At 36.1% G+C, this 9,900-nt stretch overlaps 2 protein-coding genes across 2 annotated transcripts in view; both read right to left on the bottom strand.

Moving 5' to 3' along the window:
• The window catches only part of LOC109849491 (probable inactive 2-oxoglutarate-dependent dioxygenase AOP2), a 3,959-nt gene extending 1,087 nt beyond the window's left edge, over nt 1–2,872 (bottom strand). Inside the window, exons 1-2 of the mRNA XM_020419335.1 lie at nt 2,421–2,872; nt 179–497 (exon numbers count right to left, since the gene is read on the bottom strand). Coding sequence (XP_020274924.1) covers nt 179–497; nt 2,421–2,806 — 705 coding nt within the window. The 5' untranslated portion in view covers nt 2,807–2,872. The remainder of the gene's footprint in view (nt 1–178; nt 498–2,420) is intronic.
• LOC109849468 (heat shock factor-binding protein 1-like) overlaps nt 4,195–9,900 on the bottom strand; it is a 10,318-nt gene continuing 4,612 nt past the window's right edge. The window contains exons 2-5 of the mRNA XM_020419308.1: nt 5,835–5,885; nt 5,494–5,517; nt 5,358–5,400; nt 4,195–4,598 (exon numbers count right to left, since the gene is read on the bottom strand). Coding sequence (XP_020274897.1) covers nt 4,471–4,598; nt 5,358–5,400; nt 5,494–5,517; nt 5,835–5,885 — 246 coding nt within the window. The 3' untranslated portion in view covers nt 4,195–4,470. The remainder of the gene's footprint in view (nt 4,599–5,357; nt 5,401–5,493; nt 5,518–5,834; nt 5,886–9,900) is intronic.

The raw sequence follows: 9,900 nt of genomic DNA, 5'->3' as shown, positions 1-9,900 counted from the left end.
TTATTTGAACTCTGTAATGTTTTGGCGGATTTGTGGGAAAAACAAAGTTCGGTTGGTTTTGTGGAAAACGCCCAAAGTTTTGGGGGTCTTTGTGAAATTTACCCTATTTAATATTTGCAATTTGACAGGGAAATGTAAATAATGTAAAATGTCGCGAAAAGATATAACAAGAAGAGACCTTAAATGCTTCCCCAATCAAGACGGTGAAGGAGTTTGTTAAAGGGACAACATGAATCCATTCACCCTCCTTTGTTTGGACCTCGAGCCCTTCTTTATGTTGGCAGATTATGGTCAACATATTTGGATCCAAGTGGCCAAACATTCCGGTCTTTGTTTCTTGATCCAAGGGAACATCGTACTCTGAGAAACGAAGTGCAGATGTTTTCGGTTGAATGTGATAATCATAATACTTCTCTACGCCCAAACTCTCGAGGACAATTCTGTGAACCATCTTTGCTAACTCCTGCATATGCTTTGCATAGGTCCATACTGTGTTGCTAGATCATATAAAGAGAAAATGTTGTAAGCTACATAATGATGCTGGACTTCTATGTTACAACTATAATACATTTCTTGAGAATCTAAATTTCGGAGAATCCAAAAGTAAATAAACTTGCGGATACCCTTTTTTAGTGGCCGGCATCAACATGGATATAGTTTAAGTGAAAGCATGTATCAAGAAAGTTGACATTATGCTAATAAAAGGCATATCCATAATGATGCATAATGATTATTGATTCACACATTGATTATAATCAATATGTCTTGTACCATACAAGGATAAGTTTAAGAATTTCTATATCCTTCAACCAACTCATAAGTTTGTCACTATTGTATAATTTGGCACATGCAAAGTTCTAAGTTCAGGTGTCCCCCAACCATCTCATAACTTGTCGCAGTCACCTTTATATCAAGACCGGGCTTTGAATGACAAACTAATCAAATTTTTTTAGTAAAAGAGTAGTTTATAGGCCAAGAAGGAATTTACATCTTTTTTTGTCATGTGCTTGCGACACGACACATTAGAGCTGATGGTGCTAATTTGGGGTGTTAAATGAGAGGTTTTTGGTGAGATTTAGAGGAATAAAAAAGTTCTAAGAGGGTTACATGCAATAACCCCTAAAATTCAGGGAGGATTAGTGGAATAAACAAATTCAAGGGGATTTAGAGCAACACCACCAAAATTTCAGTTTTAGTTAGTTATTTAGTTACTTATTTTTTGTGAAATTTACCCTATTTCTACTTACAAATTCCCCTATCAGACAACCACTTTACTTCTCAGGCATAAAAGTATGCTCTCATGCACCTAGGCCACAGTGTTTGCCTGCCAATAAAGACAATCTACATTAACCTATCACAATCTCAAAACATCACTAGAATACATTTGACTGTTACTTATGCCCGTACAAAATCCACCCTTCTCTTTGTTCTCATATGATCAATCCACCGAGGACAGATCAGGGTGAAACGATGTGAAGCATCAGAATGGGGGTACTTGTTGTTCGATGATGAACAATAACTGATCTGTAATGTGATAAAGCTGGAGCGTGTTTCTTTCAGGTTTATTAGTAGTAGCATGATGTTTATAGTGCATAATGTGATTTATTTGTTGATATGAAATATAGTTGTTATACAGTGCATGAGTTTGCAGTTCTAGCATTTGTTCCTTTGGTATCAGTTAACAGTCTGAGATAGTAAATTGGTTAAATTTTCAAGTTTCGCTTAGTCATTCTGTCAAATTCATTGTACGCATGCCGAGTAAATTTCACTAAACAATCATGAACTCCGTGGGTTTTACGAAAATAATTTTAAACTATCTTTGTTAAAAAATTATCACAAATTTCAAATCGGTCCATGAAATAAATATCAGGAATTTTATTGATGTTGTACAAAACTACCAAAAAATTCAAATAACGTCACTAAACCACCATCAACTTCATGTTATTCTCAAATAAACCCTATGAACTTATACTTATCATAAAACTAAAACAAGCAAATCGTTTTCTGAATTCAGACAGTATATGACATATTTCTGCAGATTTGAAAGTATTTGGTACTTTTGCTCTAAACAAAATACCTTATTGTAGCTTCGTGTACAAACCCCAATATTCATTTTAACTTTACAAACTTCACCCTATTAATTATTGATAACTATCATACATTTATCTTCAATTTGTTCTTACTGTTATTCATATGTTATGCCATGTACGAATTGGTATTTCTAACATACAAATTGGTGTTTTGAGGTAGTATGTTGGTTAAAAAGACAATAAACAAAATTAACAAAGTTTTCAGTTAGCCATTCTGTCAAGCATGTTGTATGCATACTAAACAATCTCTAACTTTATGCAATTTCACAAAGAACCCAATTCATCATTCAAGAAAACTAACACAAAATTCACAAAAATTTCAACCCATACCAGAATCTTGGATTGCCTTGAGGCCACAAGAGCCTTTCAAATCCCTGAAGCCCTTCGACTGTAGCTGCAGCATCCACACGCAAGCTCTCATAAGCCAATCCAGGTATTTGACCAATGTAACCCGTATACTTCCCAAAACAAGAAGAATTCTTCTGCTTAGCCTCCAGTGGAAGATCAAAGAGCTCAGGCATCACTCTCCCAAAGAGCTCTTGTCGGAGCTCAGGCCCGACTCGATCGTAGATGACCTCGAAGCAGCCGTGGGCCTCCAAGGCCTGTGAAATTTGGGATCTTGCGATGGCCCATTTTTGGGTTGCTGGGTTTTGTGGATCTAAATCGGAGAAATCGATCAGGGGGAGCCGGAGATGCTTGTTTTCAACTGAACCCATAACTTGTTTTCTTCGTGTTTTGCTAGAATTTTTCTGTAGGTATACAAAAAAGAGGACTTCGGCTGAGTCATGGTCAATTAGGCGCCGTTTGGTTCGCTATTACAATGGCTGGAAAACTAAGAAAACCCCTCCACGTCAGATTTTTAGTCCTCCACGTCAGCTTTTTTATTTCCGTCCATTTCTTTGTGCCGCTTTGGTTCGCTCGAATGGAAGAGGGAAAACTCTGCTGAAATTGCCGCCAACTAAGATTTTTTCCCCTCTTCGATTTCCTTCCCCAACCAAGTGAAATTGATGAAAACTCTGCCACGTCAGATTTTTTTTCCTTCTCTGCTTTGTTTACAAAAGTTTTCCTTTTTTTTCTATGCGAACCAAACACAAGAAAAATAAATACATTGGTTTCCCAGCATTTTTTATGTGCGAACCAAAGCAAAACAATCTATTTCTTGGAAAAGTTTGGAAAACTCAAAACTTGTGTTTCTTTACATGGAATTGCATTTCTCTATATCAAGGAAACGAACCAAACAGCCCCTTAGTGTTGATAATTACGCTTCTATTTTCTTGTCTTGTTAGGGCCTGTTTGGATTTGTAGGGGGTGAAGGGAAGTTAAGGGAAACTGAGAGAAGGGAAGGGAAGGGAGTTCCCTTCCCCTTGGTTACACCCCAATTTGGGGGGTAACAAATTTTATACTATTAAGGGGTGAACCAAGGGGAACTAGGGTGAATTAACTTCACCTCCTAAGTGTTCCCCTAACTTCCCTTCACCCTCATTCCGCTCAATCCAAACAAGCCCTTAATGGTGAGAACTCAGATAGTATCAGTTCATGGCATCGGTTTTTGGTATTAGTCCCTTAAATCTTTCATATTTTGATAATAAACCCTCAAATGGCAGTACTTGCTATTAGATCCCTCAATTGTTAAGTCATTTAGAAATTAGCTCCCCAGATCATTGAAATAGCTATTAGGATCTCGATAGGTCCTCTACTAAGTTGTTTTCCAATTATGATTGTAGTATGAGCACATGCTACCTGAAAGAAACTTCAATCATGATTAATCAGAGTTTGATATAAGATAGCATACAATGCCTTGGTTTGTTCTCTCAATGAAAAAACACATCATGCATACCGAAAGAAACCACAAACCGAGTTAAACCACAATATGTCATTATAGATGGGGGTATCCATATTGACCATACCCATGATGCAATTTCCTCATCTCCATTTTTACCAAGACCATTCATTCATATTTCATTGCGCAGCAAACATGATTGCTGTGGACGTGGATCATTCATATGTTGTTCATATCTCGATTGCGACTGCCAACACGACTGTGGCTCATACATTATTCTCCAACAATCGTAAATTGTGTAACCATAAGATCATGATAGTTAAATTTCAGGCTCCAAAGTAGAAATGCGTCTCAAATTCAAGTAATGTACACCTTAAACAACATAGAAAATGCAAGCACAGTTTTACTTCGACTAAAAATTGTGGAAAGGAAAACAAAACACAGGACAGAAGAAATACGAAGAACCCCCACAACAATCACAGACCACTCACAACAAAGAATCTTGTCGAACTATCGTAGCAGTATTGACCAAAAAAACAAGTCAATTTAAGTGTCTATAAAAACATATACTGCTCAAATAGAATTCCTCTCAACATACATTCACTCAGCAGACCCGGTATTGGTTTCATCAGGCTTTGCCTTTGCTGGTGTAGTATCTGCTCCCATCTCAGATTTGAGGTCATTGATGCTCTGTTCCAGTTCATCTATCCTGCTTCCCATCTCATCTAGTGGATTGCAGTTAAGGAATATGCTACAAAGTGAGATCAATGAAGCACAAAGATACAGAACCAAGAAGATTTAAGACTTTTAAGTATTATGTTTTTATTCAAACTAGAAGACTATAGGCAAGGGGGGGACAAGTTTCTGAAACCAACAGGTCAACCATTGCTCTCTTAGTTTCTTCATTCTTTATGCACTACAGAGTTACTTACCAAATCCAAATGTTTGATAGCTGCTGATGAAATTTAACGTTTATATGAAAAATGCAAATATCAAGACTACTATTTTAATGAACAAGCGTCTATGTTTATCGACCTACTTCTAGAACCAAGGTAAGAACTCAGTACCAATGCAAGCACCCCCACACAGAACATGCAACAAAAATAATGGACTAAAAGAAAGAGAAAAACAAAACTGATAAAAAAAGCGTGAAGAATAATCAGAGTGACCAGATGCAATGGCTATCCTTTACTAAATTGCATTGAAAGGAAAAGAGGGAAAAAAATTAAACAAACAAAACAGTCTGCTAAAATGTTTAGGGAAATAAAACACCGAAAAATATAATGAAAGTGGTGGAAAGGATATTCTTTGAAACTGCCAAATAAAAGCGTGAAGAATAATCAGAGTGACCAGATGCAATGGCTATCCTTTACTAAATTGCATTGAAAGGAAAAGAAGAAAAAAAAATTAAACAAACAAAACAGTCTGCTAAAACGTTCAGGGAAATAAAACACCGAAAGATATAATGAAAGTGGTGGAAAGGATATTCTTTGAAACAATGTTCTCAGACATGGCTTGGAACCTGGATTGCTGCAAACAATACAAATTTTCAATTAATAAAAAACGTGTCCGGTATACTGCATTTATAATTAAAAGCCTTTTCCAACAGAAACATGGACTCACCATCTGCAGTAGGAGATTTTGAACCTGGAAAGCAACAAAGAGGAGATAAATAAGAGGCGCTGTAACAATGTACCAAGAAAAAAAATGTATGTACAAGAATAAAACAAATCCTTTTGTTTAAAGATGAAGCAAGACATATTCAAATGGTAGAGTACTAGAGCATTCCTTACAGAGAGAAATCATTAGTAGTCAAATTAGAAAAATCCCCATGGATGGTGGCATGTCTAATAATTAATCCCAAAATTATCATGTATTTTATTAAATTAAGGGAGAGTGAAGAAAAAGTATATGCAGGATCTTATCATGTGAAATGTCAATGTCAACCAAGTAAGAGAACTCACAAATGCAGTCATATCAGCAGTGCTCTGTAGATCTTCTGATTCTTGTGGACCCTACCACACAGAAAAACAAATTGAATCATCTAAAGAAGATACCTATTTAGGAAAATAATCAAAGCATAATCTTCATTTGCCAAAAATGAAATATCAACACCTAACAAAGATTGCAGGTTATATTTATCACTGAAAGTTTGCGAACTACTCGCCAGAAAACTGTTCCATAATTAACCAGCCAATCCTTTGGGGATCAGAAATAAAAGAATAGCTACAATACATAGAAGGGCCAATGTCATACACCCAACAGACTCCGGAACTGGATTCTTCATTCACCAATTTCAGTTGATCTAACTTCATTTGTTCATGCATGAAAGAGATCCAGCACTTGGCTTCTGTCAATTTCACGCAACCAACAAAAATCAACCTGTGAATTTTGCTAAACTTCATAAACTAAATGTATTGGTTCCCTGGCAGTAACAAACATCCTCTCTATGTCGCATTGGTGCTTTTAGGATCTCTGACCTTTCATTTTATGCTTTGTCAAAGGAATTCCTAGAAGCAACAACTCTTTCATATGTTACTTTCCTGAATCTCCTAAAGATGCTTTGTATCTTTAATTCTGTGTTTCATATTGTCAAAATTTGAAATGTTGACATGTCTAGGAAACATTTCCCCATGCCGAGTGCCTGAATTATATGTCAAATGCCTAAATTACATCTTTGATATAATCCAGCAATGATGGAACAATTGCTCAAGGTTCCTCATTTGTTATACAGAGTATTTACCAAAAATCAGCTAGATGAACAATATCAATTATTCTTCTCTAAGATTTAGAGGGTGTTTGGGAGGCCTATCTTTTGGTCAAAGTAGCTTAAAATAAACGATAAACGACGCGAGCTCTTCTTTTATGGTTGGAGTGTTTTAACTGAAATGAGTTTGTTCCAAATGGGTATTTTAGTCTTTTCACATTTCGAAATAAAGACATTAAAGAGTTTGCTTAGAAAAGTGTAAAGATCAGGGGGATTTTGTGAGACACCCTTCAAGTTTAAATCAAACTTTTAACGTTGAAAGGGGATTATCTACAACACCCCTACAGTTGAGGGAAGCTTTCTCAATTTAAATTAGCCAGGGATTTTCTAAGACACCCTTATAATTGAGGGAAGCTCATAAACTTAACCGAATGTATGATTCTTACAACATCTATGCACATCAATCCATCATATATGATGACATGTCAAAAATAGATAGAAATCAGCATCTTTAACATCTGCAACTTGTGAGCAACAGCTGGCGGCAAAAAGAGCGCAGAATCAAAACCTGTCATGATTTCATACTTTTGTGATCTTCTTTCTTCTACTTTTTCTCTTTCTTTTATCTCTATTTCCATCTCTATTTTTCCAATTTCTTTTTCTATCTAATCACTCCTATGGAAGATCAAGAAACAGGATGGACATATTTAGTTTTCTATATTTGGTACATTTGCTTATATTTTTCAAACTAAAGATATGACTCATTAAATAATGAGTTGCAACTTGATGACCATGTGAAATGTATGAGTTACCATTCAATTATAGGGTGGGTGTCTCAAAAAACCCCTCTCAACTATTTTAATTTGAGTAAGCCCTAGTCAAGTTTGGGGGTGTTCTAGATGACCTTTCTCAACTTTGAAAATTTGAAATAACCCCCCCCCCCCAAAAGAAAATGAACTTTTCTCACTTAAGCCCCTAACTATTGTCGTTGATTAAAACCCCCCCCCCCCAAAAGAAAATGAACTTTTCTCACTTAAGCCCCTAACTATTGTCGTTGATTCTAACATGTCATGTGACAAGCATGTTGCTTAAAAAGACATACATCTCAACCATAAACAAATTAAACTAGATTTTTGCAGTAAGAGAGGAGAGAGACTAAAAAAACAACGTAAATGATTTGAGCTCTTCTTTTAATGGTGGAAAGGTTTTTTTAACTGAAATGAGTTTTTTCCAAATGGATATGTAGCTCATTTTACATTTTGAAGCAAGAACGTTAGAAAGGTTTGCTTAGAAAAATGTAACGATCAGAGGCATTTTGTGAGACATCTCATAACTAAATAAGGTTAAATCAATTTTTTAAGATTGAGATGGAGTTATCTACAATACCCCCAAAGTTAAGGAGAGTTTCCTCAAATTAAATTAGACAGGGTTTTTGTAAGACACTCTCCTAATTGAGGGTGTTTTCTAAAATTAATCCAATTTATGATTTTTACAATATATATGCACATCATTCATCTGTCCATCATACATGATGACATGTTAAAAAGAGAGAAAAATCAACACCTCTAATATATGCAACTTGCGAGAAATAGCTAGCAGCAAAAAGAGTGCGCAGAATCAGAACCTACTATGATTTCTTACTTTTGTGAATTGTGATCTTCTTTTATTCATTTTGCTCTTTATTTTTGTTCGTCTTTTTCTCTTTTCTCTTTTTCCTTCTCTACTTTTTGCCATTTCATATTCTTGCTAACCACTCCTATGGAAGACCAAGAGACTTGGATGAAGTTTCTATTTTTGATATATGTGCTTACATTTTTCAAGCTAGAGATCATGAGTCATCACATAATGAGTTGCAACTTGATGACAATGTGAAATGTTAGAAAGCCCACCCAACTATCAGGTGTCTCAAAAAAAACCTCTCATCTAGTTTAATCTGAGTAGATCCTCATCAAGTTTAGGGATGTTGTAGATGACCCCTCAACTATGGAAGTCTGAAATAACCCCCAAACTTTTCTCACTTAAGCCCCTAACTATTACTGTTAATTCTAACGTGTCATATGACAAGCACGTTGCTTAATTTGAGAAGACCCTCATCATGCTTGGGGGTGTTGTAGATGAACACCCCACCACTCCAACTATGAAAGTTTGAAAAAAAACCCCCAAAACCCCGTAATGTTGCGTCTCTTCCGAGACCAGGACCTTTTATCATAACTTCTGCTCGTTGCATACCCTAATCAAGTACCGTACGAATAGCATTTGAGGCGGTTGCTTGAGCAGCATAGGGTGTCTTTTTTCTTGTGCCTTTGAATCCAGAAGTACCGGCGGAGGCCCAAGAAACCACCCGACCTCGTACATCTGTAACAGTTACAATGGTATTGTTGAAACTCGCTTGAACATGAATAACCCCTTTTGGTATTCTACGTCCATTCTTACGTAAACCAATAGGTCCATTCCTACGCGAACCAATTCTCGGTATAGGTTTTGTCATATTTTGTCATCTCATAAATATGAATCAGAAATTTACAGAAATATACGGGGATAATATCCATTTCATGTTAAAACAAATCCTTTTTTTTCATGCCCTTCCTTGATAAACTTTAGAAAGATTATCTTTTTTTTCATGCCCTTCCTTGATAAACTTTAGAAAGATTATCCTTGTCTCTGTTTATGTCTCGGATTGAAACAAATCACCATAATTCGTCCGCGTCTACGGATCAGTCGACATTTTTCACAAATTTTACTCGAATCATGAACGAAGAAAGGCATGAGAGAAAAGCATATTGGCTAGTGATTGTGAGACCCCAATTCTTGACTGGAAGGGACACCAAAGGCCTCCCCTAACTATTACCGTTAATTCTAACGTGTCGTGTGACAAGCGCGTAACTTAAAAAACTAAAATACCTCTCAACCATAAGAAAATTAGACTAGATTTTTATAAGACAAGAGAAAAGAGGAGAGAGAAGAAAGGAGAGAGGAGAGAGAAAGAGAGAAGAGAGACGTAAAACACCACAAATAATTCAAGCGGTTCGTTTAACATTTGGAAGGTTTTTTAAGCTAAAATAAGTTTTTATCCAAATGAGCACTTAGATCATTTCACATTTTGAAGCTTTGCTTAAAGAAATGTAAAGATCAACGAGATTTTGTGAGACGCCCAATAGTTAAGAAGGTTAAATCAAATTTTCAATGTTGAGAGGGAGTAATCTATAACAACCTTAAAGGTTGAGGGGGTTCCTCAAATTAAATTAGTCATGGTCCATGTTTTGATAAGTACGAGTACGGGACGCACCAACTTTGTAAAAGATAGGATACAAGGACACTGCAGA

The sequence above is a fragment of the Asparagus officinalis genome, chromosome 1 (assembly GCF_001876935.1).
Source record: "Asparagus officinalis chromosome 1, Aspof.V1, whole genome shotgun sequence".
Lineage (NCBI taxonomy): Eukaryota > Viridiplantae > Streptophyta > Magnoliopsida > Asparagales > Asparagaceae > Asparagus > Asparagus officinalis.
The sequence above is the reverse complement of the archived record's forward strand: the minus strand, read 5'-3'. Positions and strand labels throughout refer to the sequence as shown.